The 22,679-nt window shown below is 41.6% G+C and overlaps 3 protein-coding genes across 9 annotated transcripts in view; all 3 read left to right on the forward strand.

Moving 5' to 3' along the window:
• Positions 1–154: 154 nt before the first annotated feature.
• LOC118413802 (TNFAIP3-interacting protein 2-like) lies at positions 155–5,329 on the forward strand. The gene is made up of 7 exons (XM_035817341.1): positions 155–371; positions 845–1,253; positions 1,731–2,066; positions 3,188–3,274; positions 3,484–3,867; positions 4,054–4,266; positions 4,431–5,329. Exons 1-7 carry the CDS (start codon positions 271–273, stop codon positions 4,653–4,655), a joined length of 1,755 nt encoding a protein of 584 aa, XP_035673234.1. The 5' UTR covers positions 155–270; the 3' UTR covers positions 4,656–5,329.
• Positions 5,330–6,443: 1,114 nt separating this feature from the next.
• LOC118413631 (TNFAIP3-interacting protein 2-like) lies at positions 6,444–13,688 on the forward strand. The gene is made up of 11 exons (XM_035817157.1): positions 6,444–6,590; positions 6,847–7,642; positions 8,284–8,616; positions 9,825–9,920; positions 10,107–10,237; positions 10,410–10,547; positions 10,833–10,839; positions 11,190–11,345; positions 11,654–11,779; positions 12,038–12,100; positions 12,434–13,688. The coding sequence occupies exons 2-11, from the start codon at positions 7,163–7,165 to the stop codon at positions 12,698–12,700; spliced, it is 1,797 nt and encodes a 598-aa protein (XP_035673050.1). The 5' UTR covers positions 6,444–6,590; positions 6,847–7,162; the 3' UTR covers positions 12,701–13,688.
• Positions 13,689–17,520: 3,832 nt separating this feature from the next.
• Positions 17,521–22,679, forward strand: part of LOC118414437 — a 36,954-nt gene continuing 31,795 nt past the window's right edge. Inside the window, exons 1-8 of one of the 7 annotated variants that reach the window (XR_004830971.1) lie at positions 17,521–17,830; positions 19,054–19,134; positions 19,254–19,328; positions 19,851–20,067; positions 20,398–20,543; positions 20,937–20,999; positions 21,125–21,238; positions 21,413–22,162. Coding sequence is in view for 6 of the 7 variants with exons in the window: in XM_035818468.1 (XP_035674361.1) it covers positions 17,789–17,830; positions 19,054–19,134; positions 19,254–19,328; positions 19,851–20,067; positions 20,398–20,543; positions 20,937–20,999; positions 21,125–21,238; positions 21,413–21,451 (777 nt within the window). In the remaining variant the exon portion in view is untranslated. Of the gene's footprint in view, positions 17,831–19,053; positions 19,135–19,253; positions 19,329–19,850; positions 20,068–20,397; positions 20,544–20,936; positions 21,000–21,124; positions 21,239–21,412; positions 22,649–22,679 lie in introns of those variants that run through there. The other 6 variants (XM_035818468.1, XM_035818471.1, XM_035818469.1 and 3 more) reach the window with 6 other exon arrangements.

Consider the following 22,679-nt stretch of genomic DNA (forward strand, 5'->3'; position numbering starts at 1 on the left):
GTGTGGCTTTGCCGCTATTAACTGAGCGGGGCCTGCCCAGAGTATTGACAACTACTCACGTAGTAAACCACGTCATTGGAAAGTCCAACCTAGCGGCTATTTTAGGAATGACGTCACCATCAGCCAATGGGGCGCTACCTGGGGACTCACATATAAAAGGCGCGAGTCAACCGGGCCAAGGATCACATTCGCGTATAGAAACACTGAAAAGTCCCTCGACAAACTCAGAGATTACGTTCTTTTGACTGTATAAGGATATATATTACGTCGATGTGCCTTTGTAACGGAGTGAACTGCAAGGGAACGGACTGCAAGCGGACTAAAGAAGCGGCCGAAAACGCTCGCACCACCAAGAAACTACAACCACATAGGTAAGGCTAAAGAGTTTCAGTGTCTCTGGATAGAGCCAAACTCTCTTTAACTATTAGGAGTTAAGATGGTAAATGGCATGAAAATTTTGTTTTAGAATTGAGTATATCACTATACCCCTAACGTTATAATGCCCATATGCTTGGGTCCGTTTTATGATAGGATTTCCATTATGAGTCAGACAGTATACTAGACGCTAACAATGTCTCTCTTAGTTGAGTCACTTGAATGAAATCACATATTTTTACTCATAGCTTGCTCATAGGCATAGTCACACATTTTAACTAGATTAACGTATCAATTATGCCTGGTTTTATCTTGTATATCTACATAATTGAGCATATTCATGTTTGCCACGAAATAATGACTAGTGAAATGCATGTTCTAGAATGTTCTTTTTGTTGGTATTGTTCCGTAGGATTTGTTTGCTGTCAGTAGTGTCATAATTCACATTGTAAAACATTTTATTTCTCAGTGACTCGAGAATGGATCACGCCGCCACTTCGACTGTACCACGTGACGACGCGCTAACGTCCCCAGTTCCGCTTGACAACAGCAATCATGTCCCCTGTGGTACGGACATAGACCAACAGATCCACTCTCTACAGATCAGGTTAAAGGGTACAGAAACACTGAGCATACTGTTGTCAGAAGCTCGGGAACAGATCGCACAACTGTCCGCCGGGCTGAGGGAGCGAGAGAGCACGATAGCCTTGCTACAGAACAGACTGGCCCAGAACGGGCTGAGTACGAGTCTAAGCCTCGGCTCCACTGAACTGGTCATACCGGGAGCTTCACGGGAACTTGTCCAAGGACTGATTCGGGAAAACGCCAGGCTAAAACAATCACTCAAGGTTGCACCAATGGATGAAGAACTCAGACGGGTAAGTCGCGCTGTCCAATCATTGTTGGAGTTCTTGATTAGTTTAAAATACACAACTAATCTGAAGGCAAAGCGCGGGGTGGGGTTGTTGTCTATCAGTACCCGATCAGGTATTTCGTTAGAAGGCAAACAGTGAAGTCACCATGATGGCAGCGTCGGCACCACCGCTTCCCCCACCCCCTCCACCTCTTCCCCTCCCACCCAAGAATTTCACCCTTTCTACCGTCAAGAAACGTGTGGTTGGTCTTGAATCATCTTTTATGTGTTGCATGCAAAATTCATGTACTAGAAATCCATGGGACCCAAGGTAGCGTTGGTCTTTGTTTAGACAGTCAGCGTCCCACCAAATCCTATGGAAGCTATGACTGAATTTGTAGAAAATTTCTGCTAGTAACATTTTTAGATGTGGCTGAGTTTCAACAAATCTAAGTCGCGAGTGTGATTTTGTAGTAATTTCTCTTTCTTTCCCTACCCCCAGAGATTTGCTGAGCAACAAAACAGCATCAAGATCCTAGAAGATGAATTGACTGAGAGAAGAGAGTCGCTTAAGAAGCTGGAAGACGCTATGTCTTCCTCAGAAGACGACAAGGACAAGCTGATAGCCTCGCTACGGGCCAGGCTTCAGGAACTGGAGAAAAACAGCCAGACGCAGGACGTTCTGTGTAAGAGTCTGACGGAAGAGTCCGAGACTCTGAGAACAAGACTACAGGCGACCGCGGAAATGTGCAACGAGCTTGCGAAGAAGTTAGAAGCCGAGAAAAACTGCAGAAAGAACGGAGACCCAAGCGAAGTCTTGGAGAAAGAGATGAGACAGGTAGGAAAATAAGATTCGTTGTAGCTTCATAAAAAGTATTTGAAATGCTCTGTTTTTGTACTGGCCATTGTCATTCGTAACTGCCGCGGGATGAATTTACATACGCTTATCTCTGTATGCAAACATTGTGTTCTTAGCGGATTTGCATGTTAATTAGGCCCTCAGCTGTAGTGTGAAAAACAAAGGTGTTCGGTTCCCACTTTTCTCGGCATCCCATTTCTTTTGTGTATTCACGATACCCGTTCCCCTCTGCCTCCTGATGTGAATTACCGCTTAGCTGAGAAATACATGTGAACCGATTGAATGGCAGAACTACCCCTAATATTCAACATTTGGTGACCAAAATAAGAGAACTACGGGTATTGACTATTGTTACGACTAGCGATCGCCGAACAATTATTTTGCCAGGTGCTTTTCCAAAAAAATCCCCTGAAAATTGACCAGGAAACTTGTTTGCGGAGTATTTTGCGCAGACCTTTTCTTCCTCCTTGTACAAGTCGGTACTTGTTTGGATCGTGATTTGCTAAATTTGCTGATTCTAACAATCAATATTAGCCACTCTGGTTTATTAAAAAATCCCGGAAGTATTCACTCAGGTACTAGTGTGTGTCATGAAGCCTCTGTGTAAAATACACTAAAAACCAGACTAAATTTAGATTTTCAGGAAGACTCACATGAGACTTTGAGAGCCCTCTATGTCAGTGCTAGTCAGTACAAGTCTATTCCCGTCACTATATATAGCCAGTCTCATGACCGTACGTTCAAACTCCAGTCAATGGGTATGAGTCATCACTGACCCCAACTATCATTGCCTTGACACGTTTAGACAAATGCTTGTCTAGCCCACGTAAAGAGAAATATTATTGTAAGTACCCAAGTGGGCTGAACATGTTGTAAGTAGAAATGAATGCCGTTGTCAAGGAAAAGTCGTCTCGTGTTGTGGACATTACCGTATCGTGAGTGGGTTGGCTATCGTGACATAGTGTTCCCCGTTTAGACTCCATGTAATTACAGAAGCATTTGCAGACATACAAATCCCACATTGCCTTGATATCTGGCCAATTTGATAGAGAATAAGTTATTTTTAAAAACTTGACACGTCTGTTCCTTGTTATTTTCAGATGTCTGTCAGCGAAGACAATAGATACAAACAGGAAAGGCGAAGAGCGCAAGAAGAAATTCACAGACTGCAGAGTCAGGTCAAAGAGGTAGGCGGCGCTTGTTTATTGATTACATGATTCAATTTTGGTGATGTATTGATCGCTAGCAGTAGAAAAATCACAAAACAGAAGACAAACTTTAACGCTCTTGATGATTTTCATTGAATTTGAATACATTTGACAAGTTTTCCAATTATCAGAAGTGGTAAAATTTACCATGGGTATTTAGGCTAACCTTCATATTTTTGTCTTTTCAGCTTGTTGATATGAACACCAGGTGGCAGATCTACAACGACCAAAGAGAGCAGTACGTCCAACAGCTGAGAGAGAAGCAGCTGCAGCTGGAGAGCCGCCCCACACCCTCGGCACCTGCACAGTCAGGGCTGACGGAAGAACAACAGCGCAGAATAGACCAAACCATCCTCAACGCCAAGAGGGAGACAGAGAAGACAAAAGAGGAGGCCATGCGGTTACATGACGACCTGACCGTGGCCAGGAACATCGCCTTTGAACTGCAGGCACAGGTGGAGCAGCTGCAAATGGAGAAGGACCACTCCAGGCGGGAAATAGGGGAACTGCGCCGCCAGGGGGCGTGCGTGCCAGGCGATGCCGAGGAAACCATACAGATGCTTCAGCAACAGGTGGGCTGTTTTCTCATCATCTCTGTTACCGCGTTTGAGTTTCTTTCCCACTAACAAATCAGAGTCCCAGTGTTTCAATGATTGTAACGATTTTTTTTTTCAATGAGTTTGACGAAGTTTGAAGATATTCTAAAACTATAGCTAAAGATGGGATTGCCTGCTAAATCTTTTATTCTTTCTTCTCAGGTCCAGATATGCACAGAGGACTTCCAAGCTGAGCGGCAGGACCGCGAGGCTCTGCAGACGAGACTGGAGGAGCTGCTTACCGCCCAGGAGCGGGACCAGCAGGTGATAACCATGCTGAGGGAACAGGTCCGGCAGCTGCAGGCCACCGGCCACCGAGCTCCCTTCCCGCGCCCCTGTCAGACCGAGTACCGCCGTAACCAACCCGTGGAACAGGTAGGCTTGCGCAACTATTGACGTAGTTTGTAACATACATTTTTCTGTCATCGCATGTCTGGTACATGTAATACGTTTTTATTTTTGTCTGATTTGTGGACTCAATCTTGCCTATTGCTATATTCACTAAAGCTAACAGTTTCTCCACCTTTGTCGTCCCACAGTCGATGTTGATTGCACGGAGAGGAGGACACACCTACAATCACCATGGTTACGACATGATTGACGGTATGCAGGATGACGACGACCTTACAACAGATGGCGTCGGTAGTGATGAGGACAGTGCCGGAAGGAAGGACCACATGTTGTACTGTCCCAGGTGCAAGAGGGAATACAGCAAGGACAAACATGATAAACTACTAGAACATATAGATGTCTGTTGTAGCTAACTCCTTACGTTGTGGTTGATGACATCTCAATAAGAAAATGAAGTCGTAAAATGTGTCTGTAGAACTGTTGTAAAATTTGATATGTGGTTTCTATAGTGTGTGCCTGTCGGACTTTGTAGGAAATTGTTGACGAAGCAAGATTGCCGTCAATGAAAGTTAGGGAACCGTTAGTTGGTTAAAGACTACAGTAAAATGAAATTACTAAATGTCGTGAAAATATTCAACGTCGACAGAAATCAGAATGTAACTTAAGGACTATTTATCGTATCAACTCACAAATGGGAATTGATACAAAGATAGACGAATGGAAAACTCTGTAATGATAAACATTTTTTTTGCGAAACATCAAACGTTACCTTAAAAATTATTTGTGTATGTGTAGCGACCTGAACAAAGTAAAGCCAACCGTGGTACATACTATTACGTTCCAACTTTTGTATTGATAAGTAGCTTAAACAAAAGACTGTACATATTTTTTTACATCTTAGAACATAACTTCTCTATTATGTATTAGGTCTACCGATGTCTTTCCATTTGTGTTCATGACTATTAAAATATAGCTCATATTTTGTCATGTATTTAAATGTGTTGCGCAATCAATAGTTCTCTTACGCACAAGTGGATGCAATGTGAAAATTTGAAATAAATGTTACTTTTCTACTGTTCAGATGAAAGATTGTGTCATGTCTACGATTCAGTTCAATTTGTTTCGAAACGTTGATCATAATTATATTGCACATCACACATATTTGCGGTGTGGTGGGTTCGCAGTGAAAGGTCACTGCAAACATGAATCCACCGCGATGATCTCATGATTTACAATTTTCTGAATGAATAGTGTACTAGTAATTGGGGCACGTTAATCTCCAACCAGATGTAAGGATCTGACTCATATTGGCTGTTATTGCAACATAATAATACTGCACTTCTATGTGCAATACATTTTGTACTAGAGAAGAGTACTAAATTTTGCAAAATAGATCTTGATCAGAAAAATCTTCGAACTGATCGCACAAGTACTAGTAATGTGCCCTGTTATAGGGACGTTGCTTGTGCGATATTTCATCTATTGACTTTTAAACATGCCCAACCTGGGTTGCCCTCCTAGCCCGTAGCAATATTTTTACGATAGAATCTCCACTGGTATTGCTCTTGTTGCCATATTCCAAATATGAAGCAACACGGCCTGAAATTTATTCCGCTATGCTAGTACGGTATAATGTGACCCTGGTAAATTTCCATTTCAAGGGTCACACTGTAAAAAAATGCTAGTGATGTATGCTATAGTCTGCCTGTATGGTACCCATATTGCTGTCAAAGTTTTCCATCGAAGTTATATTTGCATTGACGAAAAGTGTAACGTTATGTAACGTTTGAAATAAACGAATATGACTCATTTTCTAAATTTGATGGAAAACCTGTTTTAAAGGCTCTCAAGCTAGTGAGTCAGAAAACTAGGTAGTCAAAAGATAGTTTGATACTAGTATCTACTCTACTCTTGCCAACTAACATTTCGGAAATAAGTAATATTTGTATTTCATAATCTTCATTCTTCATTTGGTTCTTCTCAACGGATTCTAGAATATTGCAAACCATGTCACGTAGTTACACTTGACGCCATCTTTATTTGCATGTGCGTCTGAACCCAAAACCTCCTTCATTTGTCCTTGCTGACAAGCAAACTGCACTGTGTAAACAAGGCGGTGACGTCATGGGGAATCCCCTACTTATAATATATGCAGTTCCGCCTACAAGCATCCAAAGCGTCAGGCACGCCTCATCCGATTGGCTACTTGATACTCGCACCTCGCTTTCGAACGAAAACAGAACCAACCGTTGCAAGTGAAACAAAATATGTCATGCATAAATTACTACCACTGCTGGAGCTCAGAATCGGCCTGGGTGCAGAGCGGGAGGAAAGTCACTGGATTTTTGGTGAGAAAAATGGGCTTGATCCCAACATTTTATCTCACAGTGCACCGTGTTAGGAATGCTGACATTGTGTACCCTATTGTTTTAGTTCCGAGTAAACATGCAACGATGGTATAGCTGAGTAAATTGGGGGAATTTGTGTGCGAGGGTGGCGCTGAGTCAGTAGTGAACTCAAAGCAAATGGCGTACCTTTTAATAAAAGTACCTTAGTCATTTCGTTCCCCATGACTCATGCATCTTCCGCTCTTTGTCTTTTCAGCCTCCAAGGCTGCCTCGTGGCACGGTTTCCGTTGTTTGGGGAACAACAACCTACAATTTCCATACGGGAAGCCCGTGGACGTGCTGTAATCGGCGTATCGGGTTCGAAAGGTGATCGGCCATTGTCGTCGTGTTACCCGAACTAGTTCTCTCCACCCCCGCGAAGTCCTGACCTGTCTGAGCAAGTTTGTACTTGACATATCTGGCCTGGTCAACCTGTCAAGGCAAGCAACAGTGCGCTCCATCAGTCAACGTACTGGACACCAGGGCTGGACACTCAATAATTTTCTTTTCGCCATCTGTAGTTTTCACACAATATGGCAAGCGTAGATATCACAAACAGTACTCCCGCCACGAGTACGGATTTGTCCACCACACACAATGCCTGCTCGGCCATGTCGAGTGTTGGCCCGGAGAGAGAGGATTTCTACCGGCAGAAATTCGAAGCGGTAAGCCAGATGCTGGTAGCACTGAGCGAGGAAAATAAGTCCCTAAAAATCCGCCTAAACGGGGTACAGACTCTACAGACTCTGCTGTCAGAAGCGAGAGAAGAACTCGCTGGCAAGCACCAGCTCATAAGGGACATGGAAACCAAGATCGCAGATCTGCAAGCCATGATAGCGAAACTTGGAGGTAACAGCGGGGATAGGAGTATTCTGCAGGGGGCGATCGTCGTGCCTGGAGTGTCAAAGGAACTTGTGGATAATCTGATCAGAGAAAATGCCAAGTTGAAACAGATGCTGAGGGGTTCACGCGAAAACAGTGGCCTTGTAGATGACAAGACTGATACAGAAAAGGTATGTCAGTGTTTCTAATTCAGAACCATCTTTTGGATGTTCTTTCCCAATTTTGCTCCCGCCCTGTGATTGGTTACAGCTGTCCAAAGATGCTCATGCTCAGAGCCAATCAGTTTTCAGAACAAAATGGCAGCCAGGAGACTGCCAGAAAGTATTAGAAGCATACTGAAAGTAATGGTACCTTGAATAGGTACCAAATACATGTACTTTCAGAATAATGACTTAATTGTATAGAAATAAATTTTTAGAATAGAAAGGATTGTTGTGAAATTATTAATATGTACTATTCTATGTAATTCAACAACTTTCCAACTTGGGAATCATAGGTCTGAACTGAAGCTAACATGTAAGACATGTTATTTTGTTTTCTTTGAGAGTTTGAGTGACTCACCAAATACCTAGGTGTGGTGTGATTTCACCCCATTTCACAGTCCAAAGGGTGGGGTTGTTTTAGTGAACCTTAATTCTTGTTAAGAAAGACATGACAATCATCTGGGTGTGGTTCTTACATGAAAGTTTCAGTCGCCACTGAGAAACTTAAGACCAAAGAGAGAAAGTGAAACTTCAAGGTGAATAGACCTGAAACTAACTACTGTTTCACCTTGTTAAGAGGAGTTTTTTGCAATTTTTTTCTACCCCAGCAACTCCAGATGTGCCAAGAGCAGTATCACAGAGACATGGCAGCAAAGGACCATGAAATCAAAAAGTTACAAGAGCTCCTCGCTGCGTCGGACAACGACAAGGACGTGGAGATCGCGAGGCTCCAGAAGGCGCTGAAGGACGCCCGCAACGTCGATCACACCCGTGACGTTCTGTGCCAGTCGCTGACGGAAGAGACTCAGACCTTGAAGACACGGTTAGCGGCCACTGCGCAAATGTGCAATGACCTGGCACTCAAGCTGGACAGCAAGGAACGGATGTTATCACAAGCACAGAACTCCATGCAAATGTCCGTTACAGGACAGTTGGGCAAGGTAAAACCAGCTTTAACCAACTTTTTGTAGAGTTGCAGAAACTGTTTCAGTGATGGTGACCCTGATAGAGATCCAATTTTAAGTGCGTCACTGTTGCGTGACTTTATTATGTACTTAAGTCACATGTTGTTTGTTCATCTTTGCATGATCGAACCCAGAGTTAACGATTCCAAACTTCAGCACTTTACATAACTAACTAGTCAGGATTTGTCCGAACAGGTCTGTTGTGTGTTGTGTAAAGGGGAATGAATTTTAGGTACCAATTGTACGATTTGTATTGTCTAGAATAGATTTCATATTTATTCTGCCTAAAAGTTTTCCCACAAGAACAGTTCACAAAATGTTTAATGATAGGGAAATGCTAATGTCAACAACCGTTTGTTGAATTTTTTCTGTATGATGCAACAACGGACTTCTGTTTCACTTCCCAGATGTCTGCATTTTATCACCCCCAAGTTGTTTTTCACAAATCTACCTAAATTTAGCTGGAAACTGAGCCAGGGTATTGCCAGGGGTATTTCCAAGGGGATTCCCCCAGCTGTCAATCACACGATTAGACACACCCACTGTCAGATGTCTACTTCCTATTGGATGAGTTGAAGTTGACCTTTGTGCCTGAGGTGTAACTTACTGCCATTGGTCACACCTGCTATTGTTCCCATTGTTCAGCTATTGCACACTTGGTATTTGGCCGAAGGCAAGAGGAAATGCTTCAAATTTCTCTTAATGATTTTTCATATGATTAAATGTTAGTTTGGGAATTGGATTGGAATCCCCCCCTACAGTCCAACTTTATAACATGTTGGTTTAAGAAGTTGGTTTAATATTTGGCCCTCTTTTCAAGTGACCTTTACACTGGAGCTTGATGCAAATAGAATCATGGAGCCAATTACAGAACAAGTTGGACATGTTGGTGCCTGCTGGAGTGTTGCTGTTGATTTAGTAAATGCTTACTGTGCAACTGAAGGGACTGTTGCAAGAAGAAAGTTTGAAGAAGAAGAAAATCAGCTGAAAATTTTACTATGTGATCTATCAAAAATGACATATGTATGTGCTTCAAAATTTGACCAATGAAGGCTGATTTTAAAGTTATTGCTTATCCATGAAAAAATTATTTAGTAATAAACAACATAGTATACATGAAGCTAAAAAGTTGTTAACTACTCTACAAGTGTGATAGTTGAATAATAACAGGTGATTTTTTGTAGGTTTCCCTTGGTGAGGGGTCCAGCACTGATGCCCAAAACAGGGCAATCAGACAACTGGAGCAAGAAGTGAACAAGCTGAACACACAGCTCAGAGAGGTAGGAGCAGTGCTTTCCATGGTGATAATGGTGAATGGTGAATAAACCAATTAGAAGCCGTCTTGTCATGAACATAGCTTCAAATAGAGATAAAGGTTTGAAAATAATTTTATGGCGGTCATTGCAGCACAGCATCAGAACATGAAATCATAGTTTAATTTTTTTTCCCTTTTTTTCTTTTTCAAGGTTGTTGACATGAACACACGCTGGCAAGCTTACAATGATCAGAGGGAAACTACGTCATCACGCTACAAGGGAAGGTCTCGGAGCACTCACAACTGGCAGACAAGCTACAAAGAGACAATGGGCAACTGCAAGTAAGAAAACTATGCCATACTGTTATTAAGTTTAACCTACCAGTATTTATGATATCTGCTTAGAGAACGTTTTAAGACGTCATAGGAGGTTTTTGATTTTTAGTGATGATGATGTATCCAATGATGCAATGATGTGAGAGTTCTCACCAACTTTGTTTTTTTTGGGGAGAAGGCTCGGATTGAAGAGCTACAGAACATGCCACAGTCAGCGAGCGGCGGGGGACTGTCGGAGGAACAACAGCGGTACTTTGACAACCTACTTCTCACAGCAAAGAAGAACCTTGAGGAGCAAAGAGAGGAAACAGAAGAGGTACAGGGATAAAATGTCTTGTTATAGTTTATATATAGATGAAGATATTGAAAGTTATTTTTGATTATCACTCTAGCACACACAAGAATTTTCCTAGCGGTTGTCTCACAATAGGCCTGTTTTGAAAGCTTGGTATTGTACACATGCACATGTACAAACACACCTGGTACTGTTTTTCAATCCATCTGTTGTTGTGAACTTCCAAATACATGGCAACTGTCCAAGTCATGGTATCAAAGTTTACATTACATTTCACTCTATGCAAACATTCATTGTGGTAAACAGCTTCAAGGTCCGGTTTCGTCTGGCCTGATTTTTTAAGTGGTAAACGTTTAACTGTTGTTGGACTCTTTCCACAATGAAAATAAAGAACTTGTGCCATTGTTAAATTAGTACACGTAATCTTTATGCCTCATCTTGACAGAATCTAGGACTCAGAAATGTGGGAGATAATATAATAAATGGTTTAATGAATGCAGTAACTAAGCTAAGTTGAAAAAACGGTAGGTTAATATATCAAAAACACATGCAAGGGAAGATAGTACAAACATTTCTATCACTTCAACTTTAGATTTTTCTGCATTGTTGAGTATATATGTTACATAATTTGAGCACTCACATCAGTTTTTCCCGCAAACGCAGGTTCAGAATAAGCTTGTGCGGATGACGGAGAGGTACGAGATGGAGAAAGAGAAGACACAGCAGATGGAGAGAAGGATGGAGGCCATGGAGGCGGAGCATGCTCAGTGCAAACAAACCCAGAACCAGGAGGAGATCGTGGACATGTTGAAACAACAGGTCTGTTGGTTTTTTGTTCGTTTGATCCTTTATTTATTCATGAAAAACTTTCGTAGGGTCATAATCAAGCAAGAGAATAAATGAATTTATGATTCTGTGAATGAAAGGCTGAGTGGATGAATGTCATTCTGAATGAAAAAATGAATATACAAATGATGAAAAGTGAATGACTGAGAGAATGAAAGGGAAGGAGAATGAATGAAAAAGGTGATGGAGGAATATGTTTATTAGATTGCCATGTGTTAGGTATAGGTGTGCTCTCTAAGGAAGTGTGATTTGAATTTGGGACTCCCATTCTGTTGGTACAGCTCCAGGCATATAAAGAAGACTTTGAGGAAGAGCGGCGTGACCGTGAGCGGATGCAGGCGCGGCAGGAGAGCGTTGAGGAGGAACTGGCAACATCTAAGGCGACAGTCCGACAGCTGGAGGCACAGGTGAGCAGTAGGACTCATCGGCTGCAGCAAGTCTATGTGGACTTTAGAGTTTGAATGGATTAGCTTCAATCTTTGCCTGAATTACCTTACAAGATTTAAAAAGAACATGATTTGGTGCAGTGATTTTTGTAGGCATTTCAGTTGTTTGAATGTTTTGTTTTTTTAGTTTTTAAAAATTATTTTTCCCATAGTCAGCTTTTGCTTTTCCCTAAGTTGCCATTAGAGCTTGAAAACAAATTTCTTCTCATTTTTTTTCAGCTTCACAGAGAGAAGAACCAAAAACAGTTCCCTCCTGTTTATCATGTTCAGTATGACCAGCAGGTAAATATGTCAGATGTTCTTCTCTCCAGTTTGAAGCTAAACTGTAGATTTATTTATCTTTATGGGTATTTTTCATGGTAGGAGAGGAATTCTGAGATATACTCAGGGTGGAATGGTCACTATAACAACTGGGAAATAAAACCACTGCACATATTTCAAAATTTACAGCGCTTAGATTCAAACCTCATTACATGTTGTGACTTTCTTAAATCCAAAATTCATATCTCCCTCCATACACCAGCACTATGGTACTCAATATACAGCATTTAGACATGTGTACAGGCACAAAGGTACACCAATATACTTATGTTTGGTTACCTTCTTTTTGTACAGAACGCCCTTCGAGCAAGGTCAGCCAATAGGCACACACCGTACGCAGTTGGTAATCGTTTCAACTACGGCTTTGACGTGGTGGATGGCGACATTGTCGCTGACGGTCCATCTGAAAATAATGACGAGGACAAAGGGGAGACACGGGAGGAGAGAAGGCGATCACGGCGGAGGGAAACAGACATCCTGCAGTGTCCCAAGTGTAAGAGGGAATACACAAAAGACAGGCATAATGAACTATTGGAGCATATCGATCTGTGCTATGACTGAAGTTTTCACTTGCACTTTTACCAATTGTAGATAAAAGTGAGTTGGTAAAAGTGCAAGTGAAAACCTTCATGTGGGACAAAAATGCACTTGCCCACATGCAAGCATACGTTCCTACATTAATGAAATATGTTTTTTTGTGACCTGTATATTGTAACCTTACATCTGTTCCTTTTACCTAATATCATATCAAGATGTATCCAGTAAAGTTCTTGAAAGTCAAAGACTATGAAATAATTTCATGGCAGGTCTTTTGAAAATCAACTTCTTGGGAAAACTTTCCATATGACAAGTTGCAATGACTCAAGCTTACAGATAGCTGTATGCTTCCATCCTCCTAGGCACGGTCCCCAACCAGCTAATCGCGTTACTGACCGCCCTGCTTGTAAATATTGATGAGCTTACCATTATATGGGAACCAGGCAATCAGCGCCCAATCAGGCCTTTGCGAGATTCCTTTTGAAAACTGAAAGGCTGTTCTCTGATTGGCTGACAGCTGGTTTGTGGCGACGCTCACAGTAACAGGGGGTGGCCCTTCAGATAGCAGGGTCCCCACATAGGTGATTAGCTGGTTGGGGACCATGCGTAGGAGGATGTATGCTTCATCATACGATGTATCAAAGTCATACAACCCAAAAATTATGGACTTGGATTGAGAGAACACCACCATAAAATGTTACGCTGAATAGCTGTGATGCCATAGGTCATCTACATGATAAAAAGTTGACTGTAGGTAAAAGATGCACGCATGTAAATATTGACCAAATACTTGTGTACTTGTACATACTGTGAGTTGCATCTCTTCAATAGAGGAAAGAGATTGAATACAGCAAAATTTCAATATTAAACTAGCTCTCTTCCAATAGGCAAGCCAAACAGAATAATGTCTTCATATATGATGTTGAGCAAGGACAAGAGCAGCTAGGGAAAAGTGCAAAAGCAGAACATCACATTTGTTGATTCTATTAAACTTGAAAATCTAAGTCGTAAACTATCCTGTAAAACGTTTTGTATATTACCAATACACATCTAGAATTTTTCAACACAATTCAAGAATGCACAAAAACAAGACCATGAAACACAAGAAGTAGACCATAGAGCACATGGACCAAAAAGTAGTCATGAGGATGAGGATTGCTAGTGCTGTGTCTGTGGTGTAGTGGTAGCACGCTGTACACATTAGTGACAAGTGGTCCCAGGTTCGAATCCTGGCAGACACATGCTGTAAGTGATCTTCTTAACAATTTGCACGAGTAGCTAAAAGTGATGTATGTTCAGTCTATATTACGCTATAATCTTTAACTTCAGAAACAATTGAAATTTGTAAATGCCAAATTCAGCATTATCCAGATAAAAGCATGATTGTACATTGTATAAATATGTATAGCAACAAATGAACAACACATGTTTGCATAATCATTATACACTCGTTCTCACTGAAATGTCAAAAATGGCATTTTTTTGGTCGAAAAATAAATCGGCTTTATTTTCAGTGAAAACTACCTGGTTGTTTAGGAAAATTCCTCTTTTAACCATAGCCAAAAAATGGCAACTTATTATTTTCGGTCCCATTGGTAATACATTACAGGGCAGGTAACAAACGTTACCGGTAACGTTTGTTACAACAGTAAACTTAACCCTGTTTTCTTCTAAAGGACTTACCTTATTGACTACATCATTTAGGTACAAGTGGATGTCCCAAGGAACATTTGAAAAGTGGGCAGCTTTTTTACACCAGGTCAAATAGAAAGCTTAGACAGCATCAAACGATGGTAACGTTTGTTACAGTCATTTCTGTACAACATTTTGTTAAGCAAGGTGGGATACAAATAACAGTCAACAACCCTTTCTTGTTTCTTTAGGAAGCCAGAAAAACTAAACAGCGTCACAAAAATGGTCATTTCTAGTCTTATACGTGGATAATAAAACCGTGGCATCCATCGCACTCTTGGTGGTAACGTTTGTTACAGAATCTGGCGACAGGCATAAACCACCTCACACAGCCTCCAAGATCAGTGACAGGAGCGATCTGACGTGATCGGGCAGAGGGCCTTGGTAGCTGGTTTCACCTGCCGAACAATTATTCTGGGAACTGAATTGTTACATTTTTGGCTACTATTTGAATTCTTCGTTTCTTCTCAGGCGACAGCCATTTTTTAGGGTGTGAAATCCGACCCGTGGCTATAATAACCGTCTAAGCCATCAACCAATACGAATGTTGTTGTGCATCTTTTGTAAAACATTACAGGGGTTATGGAAAAATGAAGGAACCAGTAATGTTGTCTATAATTTTCTCCATATCAAGCCGTAAAGTCAGGCGACAGCATTTCGACATTTAAATGAGAACGAGCCTATAACATGTTTTTACGTTAGGTCTGTACAAATTTGTTAGCTTTTGACAGATGATTTCATAACATGTTGATGAGGAGAAATATAAAGGGCATATTCATATATGATGGCTAGAAGACTCATGCCAGTAAACTTTCTTTGAGCTTTAGTGGGGGGTTGAAGGGTGTTTTGTGACTGATTTCAAACAAACCTGTTGAGACAGAAATTCTGTGGAGTTACATAAGATTACATAGAATTCTGGAAATGTCTCCTTTTTTGCATGCTGACTTTGAAATATTGGCTATACATTTCACTGTTCATACAATGTTTCGTACATGACTCATTGTGCAGTTTGGACAATGACAATATTGAATTATTTGACATTGTAATATCATTATTGCTGGTTTGTGTGAAAATATTTTCCCTCATCAATTGGCAAGAAGGATTTTGCAGATGCCTTTCATCTTTGGACTGTTCTTTGTCTTTTTATCACCATGTTTAGGTGGCTTGTAAAATTGAATTTATTGGATACAGAAAATAAACAAAAGCCAAAGTTAAGATGTAGTACTGTTAATATGTATCTAGATTCCACTGATACCACTGGTAACGTCTACCACATTATGTCCCTAAAATGATAATGGGGAACGAATTTACATTATGTATTTGTTTTCCGTTTGAGTTTCCTTACCTGTCTTTCTCCCTTTTTTTTGTCATAGAGGCTTAAAAGGCTTTTTGAAAAGAATCTTAAAATATATTTTTGGTCTGGCAGAGCATTTCTTTGTCCAACCTAACCAGGGATGTTAACGTGTTTTAACTTTTATGTTCAAATTCTCAGGAAATTCATGTTGTCTCTTGACATGACTGAAATTCAGGTACAGGGAGTAATGCCACTATTCTCTTATTCATGTGGTGTAGTTATATAGTTCTGAATATTTTAGGGATAAACATCGTTGATGATGGCTGTTTCTTCGTATCCGAAGATCAATGGTAAGCAGACAAGGTTGATTAGACGGCCTGCACGTGACTTTTTAAGGTGAAGGAGGGGTGTGCACTTCCTTCTCCAAAGTGCCTTTCCCAAGGGCACAAGATCGGTGACACGGCAAGCGGATTTGAACCCGGGACCTCTCGGGCCTGAGACCAACGCGCTCCCGATCGTGCCACGCGGTCCCACACGATAAACATCGTACCACCATTAGTATTGTATCCAACAGTTACTGCAGAACGTTAGCCCACACTGGAATGGCAGTGTTGTTGAACTTTGGTACAACGGAGAAGAACAATCGCTTGTCTTTCACGGCATACTTTTACGATAAGAGGAACCATTATGTGAACGAAAATTACATCAGGGGATTCCCTATCGTAAGGTTCATTGATAACAAACTCGAGGCGTAACCAAAGAATTCCTACGCTTCCCCAAACGTAATCTGTCTGCTATGACTACCTTTGTGTAAACTGTCTGGGTAAAAAGAGGAACTGAAAGCGGTGCTGTTTACGACTGGGAATTCCCAGCAGTATTCGTGAACCCTGATTGTTTGGCATAGCAAACACAGCACCTTTCTTGACGGCTGCTTTCGTAGTTTTGCATAAGGCAGTGACATTTTTGTCCTGCCTCGGAATGGATACTATGACCAGACATTATGTCATTATTGCCCTCGCCGAGAAGGTTATATTTTGGTCAGCGTTAGTATGTGTTTGTGTGTGTGTAGAAGACCAACATAACTCAAGAAAAGTTGGGTGGATTATATTGAAATTTGGTATGTGGGGAGGTCTTGATAACACCTGAAATCAATGAGATTTTTGGCCTCCTGGCGGCTTGTTATGGTACTATAGCGGGATTTCTGAAGTTGATAACTGGAGCTGCCGTGGCTATGAAATTTGAGGCCGAGAGTATTAAGTGGTGTAGCTTTGGGCCCCTGCTGGCTTGTTTTGGAATTGCAGGGGCCGGTTTATATCAGACTATGAAAGGGTTGGTTGATGGATTGTCATGATTTTTGGTATGTAAATAACTTAATTGATGCTTCATATCATTAGATATTGATTATGCAAGTCGTTATATATTTTGCATAATTCATGAGGGAATTGTCTAAACCCAGTCTGTTCAATTAAAGGACTATTGCAATATGAGACATTTGTAACTGCAAATGAGACCCCATGTGCATAAATTATCAGAAAACGCGATTTAAGCCTTCTTTCTTAACATAGATTGTGTCTGTTTTCCGTTATTCGTTCGCGCGATTGCATTCGTCAAATGAGTTCTTCATCTACCTACTGGCAGCAAGCACATTACCAGCCCATAGAGCATATATACAACTTTCGTAGTACAGACTTTTCTGAAATTAATTGCTTTTGATGGCGTTTCAGTATTAAATGGTCCACAACAAGCTTGTAGCTAAGTCAAAAGCGACTCCTAGCGTGTAATATTTTTCGTAATGACACGTACGCGCGTAGCAGTTTGGCCCAGCGCCAGGGGATTACCAAACTTGGAAACTATTTCCCAGAAGCCGCTCCAGGTGTACCAGGCTCCGTTTCATTGTTCTATAGATCTGCACCTAACCTGTACACGTCTGGCTAGCCGTATCTGTACAACCTTGTCGTTAGCCGTCGCTTGTTCTCCCCAAACCCTGTAAACCTAGTTTACAAGGTTGAGCACATATGGCCGTATTGTTCAGCAACAGTGCGAAGGTGAACCGTATGTGCAATTCCTGTGATTTTCTGGACCCCTTTGAGTAATTCTCAGTCTAAGCCTGACCAACGATAACAACCATGATGAACAGCCTAGGCACAGGTGGGACTGGTGATCCACAGGTTAGTGTGTCGCCCGAATGCCACCATTGGGTCTTTCCGATATACTGTTCTGGGAGTGTTGTCTACTCTACTATATCCAACATTTGTAATAAGGCAAATCAGATCGCAGGTCTCATATGGAGGACTTTTGCCTATGTAGATAAGGAGGTGTTCCTACTCCTATATAAGTCGCTCATTCGTCCCCAGCTGGAGTATGGGGCTCCTGCATGGTCCCCCTACACATGGAAGCTGGCCCTGGATCTAGAAAGGGTACAGAAGAGAGCAACGAAGAGAGTTCCCGGCCTTAGAAGTCTACCCTATGAAGAGAGACTGAAGGCTCTAAACTTACCTACACTGGTCTATAGGAGACTTAGGGGGGACCTGATAAACACCTACAAGTTCCTACATGGGATATACGACACTTCATGTCCGTTTGAGTTAAATACGAGCACAAGAACAAGGGGTCACTGCCTCCGGATTAAGAGACAAGCGTCGAAAAGTAACAGAAGATCACACTTCTTCTGCATCAGAGTTGTCTCATGGTGGAACAATCTACCAGAGCCGGTGGTGACATCCCCAAGTGTAAACTGCTTTAAGGAAAGATTAGACAACCACATGAAGAAGCACAGCGTGTATTACAACTTTAGAGCCCTGGACGATCCGCAATTACCTGGGATGTCAGTGACTTAGAAAGGAAAGAGCGGCCTAAACTGGAACTGCAGTTCCTACCTGAGCCTGAAGAACTCTACTCTACTCTACTCTACTCTACTCGCACAGACAGATTGGCGCACACTGGGGAATGTTGACGGGGCTCCCGATGGTCTCTGACGAGCGGCCGAACCATTGAACAAAAATGGTTAGGGTCCGGTCGCCATGTTTTCAATGAAAATTCAATTTGACCCGTTTTTTGATTGAAATATCTAGATATGTGAACAGATAGACCTTTTCCAAAGGTCACACGATCAGTAGATCCTATAGCCGATAACCATTTGTTACCCAGGTGACTAACCACACAAAAGGCTTCCACGAATCGAGTCTGCTACGAACCACTTTCCGTGGAACGAAAAGTTCAGCAAGCAACCCTCTGACGTTATGCGCACGCGCACAATCAAAAGCGGCAGTGTAGACTGTAGCTGTCTAAAAAGTAAAAACCGTGTTGTCAAAGGTTTGAAATATTTCAGCATGTAGCTGTAAGGGCACTTGTGCAACTCCAGAAAATATGTACTCTGCGTTTTATGGCGCAGGACTCCTTCGTGGACACCTACGTCGCTACTGGGGTGGGACATCCCGGTGCACTGAACGAGATTTCTCGTGAAACCACTAAGGTAAATGGCACGTTTTTTTGTGGCATATTTTCTAGCAAATTTACCAGTAATCAATGTTGATAACTACCTACTTTACGACATGCCATCAGTGCCACACTGACTGTAACTTTTATCAACAGAACAACCGTGACGATCTTGACGATATCTTCAAAGAGGTGGATGAGATTCTTGAGAACGACAAGGCCAAGTCTGGGGTGAGACTGTGACCTTGAAACTATCATGTAGAAGTAAAACACTGTCGATTAACACTTGTTCATTGTGAAATGTTCAAAGAAAACGAATTATGTTCGAAAAACAGATCAGCTTATTTTTCTGTCACACCTTTCATATCTTTTATCATTTTTATGAAATTGTCTCCATCAACGATAGCCAGAAAACGACAGATTATTTTTCTTGAAGCATTGGTTATGTATCACAGTTTTTAGGCATTGATTTTACCTCTAATTTGCTTCATATCATGTCGTTAAGACTAGCGACACACTTCATTGAGACCGAGCCTAAGTGCCTGCTAAGGAGAAACAACTAAATACACGAAGCCCCAAGCAGTCCCACGTCATTTACAAATTAAGACATGCGGTACGAATCGCTGCTTCGAAACCTGGAGATTTTAATATTTGCAATTGGTGTCTATTTCTTGTTGTTGACCTCCCACACACATGCAAACACATGCTCACTACTTTCTAATTAATTACACTCCCTCCCATATCGTTCTGTAGCAATTTTGTTACCTTCCCCTCTTGGAGGAAGCCGGTGCCGACGACGCCAACGCCCGTGAGACCGTTGAGGACTGGCAGCCTGAGAGAGAAGGCCCAGTGAAGCCAACGATGAAGGAAGGCTGTCGTGTGAAACACGTAGGCCTCCACTACAGGTCCAGTAAAGAGGGGAACGGAATGCTGTCAGCACAACCCATCCAACAACAGGGAACTGTTCACCGTATGCCGTGATGAACAGTTTACCTTTCCTTGAACATCTTGTTCCCGCTTACCTCACTTTTCTCGCAAACAAATCTTGAGTGAAAGCGATGGACTCATTAAAATTTCTTTCCTTCAATAATTTAAGTGATTCATGCCTTACGTGAAGAGATTATGCAGGTGTAACAACCCAAAGTATACATCTGACTATACAGTCCATAGTGTATTGTTGCACCGACCGGCTTATCAATACCATTCAGATACACCGTTCATAAGCTTCATTGATAGGAAAAGGTACAAAATGCAGATATGGAGAAACTTCAACCACTGGTATCAGTGTATTACTTTACAGATCTGCCACAGGAGATGGTGGGAAGTGTGCATGCCCAGAACCACCCTCATTCTGGGTTCCCTCTCAATCATCCGGCCACTGACTTCCACTTTGGACCTGTTTACAACATGGCGGGATTTGGCAACTGGGGCCCTCAGAGTAGAGGGGTAAGGGCAGTTCCAAGGGCTGTTCCAATCAAATTTGGGGGACCCATAATAGCTATTTTAACGACTTCGCAAGTATACTTCAGTTGAAATATAAAAGTAAATTGCTTTTGTCATTGCTGAAAAAAGAAATAGATGGAAAGTGAAGTAAAAGTGGGAGTCGCGACAAACTTTGCGACAACATTAACCTTACAGTTACGTTATTGCCTCAGTTTGTGTTGAAAGTTCTTTCGCTGATATAGCTTTCCACATTTGAACTTTAAGAGTGTCATATTCCTCTAACTATATATGCTTCGGTATCACAGGCATATGCTGGTGTTATAGGTCCATGTACCACTGGTACTGTTTCTTGTTAGCACAGCTGTGCAACTGACGTGTGTTAATCCGATGTTACAGATAGGGACTGGTGACCCTGCTCATGAGAAGAAGAATGAGCTCCGTTTGGAACTCGAGGTACATGTACATATACCGATCATGCATGTGCCAGTAGGCTGCCTTTCTTTCAGCTTTGACTTACATCCAAATTTCACTCTAGATTGAATATATGGTTTTAACGTTGCGTTTTGTTGTATTGTGTGCCACAGAAAGTTCTGTCACGGCCATCCAACGCGGGGTCCTGGTACAAGTTCGACGTGCTAAGGACTGAGTTGCAGATGCTAGAGGCGCCGCTGTGTGGCCTCGTCGCACAGCCAGTCGAGGTAAGCGGAAAACCCGTGCTACGATATATTCATATAGCATAGCCGCCTTCAGGCAGCTTTAAAGTGTTTTGTTATCCAGTTGGGATATACAGGAACTGGGTCATTACAAGATGAAGTAGAGGAGATGTTGTCTTGTCTATTTACCTGTTTGTTTGTTTGTTTGTTTGTTTTCAGCGAATTTTATCCGTTCCTTTAAACCCACAGGACCAGTGAGGAGACACGAGACCTCACCAGATGTGGAAACCAGTAGATTGGGTTGCGTCTAAACAAGTCTAGTTTTGCGATGACTTTTATAGAGTATCTGATCTGCATCTCAACCTATATGATAATGCCCACTGTTTGTATACTGCATGTTAAACTTTGTAGTAACACACAGTTCTGTAATAGTTGCATCTCATCTTATTACAAAAGTAGTCATGCTGCAAAGGTTGGTGTTTGTTTCTACAAGGTATCAATCTCATCTATCAATTTGCAATCTTTGTTATTAGGCGTTAATATCTGCCTAACATTTCATGATTTAGAGAAAGTTTAAATTTTGAATGATGTCTTTTCTAAATGCTGCCATGCAAACCACGTCTTTCTACCCTTTCTACCTTTTCTACCTTTCGCAGATGAAAACACTGTTTACATCTTCAACTGATGCACATCCTTACCCTTACAATATACATTGATGTGACGTTTGGGATAGAATCATTATTTGCTTTTTGCTCACCAAACAATACACGTTATATATGTACGTTAGAATACATTTGTACTTTTGTTTCAAATTAGGTGCGGACCAGCAATAAATAGTCGGAGGGTTAATGACTTAGAATAAAGCAGAATGCAAAAACAATAAAATTCACTATTACTTTTATTACTATTACAGAAAAACACGAAAGACACTATTGACTTTGGATCAAAATTTCCACTTTGCACCAGGAGGTTGCCTGTTAAATTTGAACTTGTGTTTGTATTCATATTTACGTGATTGTGACATTACACACATACTCTTTTTTACCGTGCAAGCTTCTGTAGTTGGTTAACGTTGTTCAAAACGCCTTGTACGACGAGGCAGTGAGTGTTGCCACAGAAAACTTACAAATGGGGCCCGGGCCATTTGTGTAATCTCTTGTGTGTATAACACTGTTTGCTTCCAGCTGTGTTGATGATATCGTAAAACTACATACGCCGAATAGCAATTACTCGTCAGTGTCGGATGTTATCTGAAACTTCTGACCGTTTCCAAAATAATATCCAGCTGCTGGAGTAATTGCTATTTGGGTTCCCTTGTTACCTGGATGTCTATCCTTCATCGACGCATCGTAAAATTATGTCTGGCAAAAATGTCGTGTGCTGGCTAATGCTTATCGAACAATTTCTCCTTTTGTGAAGCAAATAAAAATGGCGTGCACCAAGTATCATTGAGAACTCTGAGTTGTGTTGTATTTTACTAGCCCAC

This window comes from Branchiostoma floridae, chromosome 4 (assembly GCF_000003815.2).
Source record: "Branchiostoma floridae strain S238N-H82 chromosome 4, Bfl_VNyyK, whole genome shotgun sequence".
NCBI lineage: Eukaryota > Metazoa > Chordata > Leptocardii > Amphioxiformes > Branchiostomatidae > Branchiostoma > Branchiostoma floridae.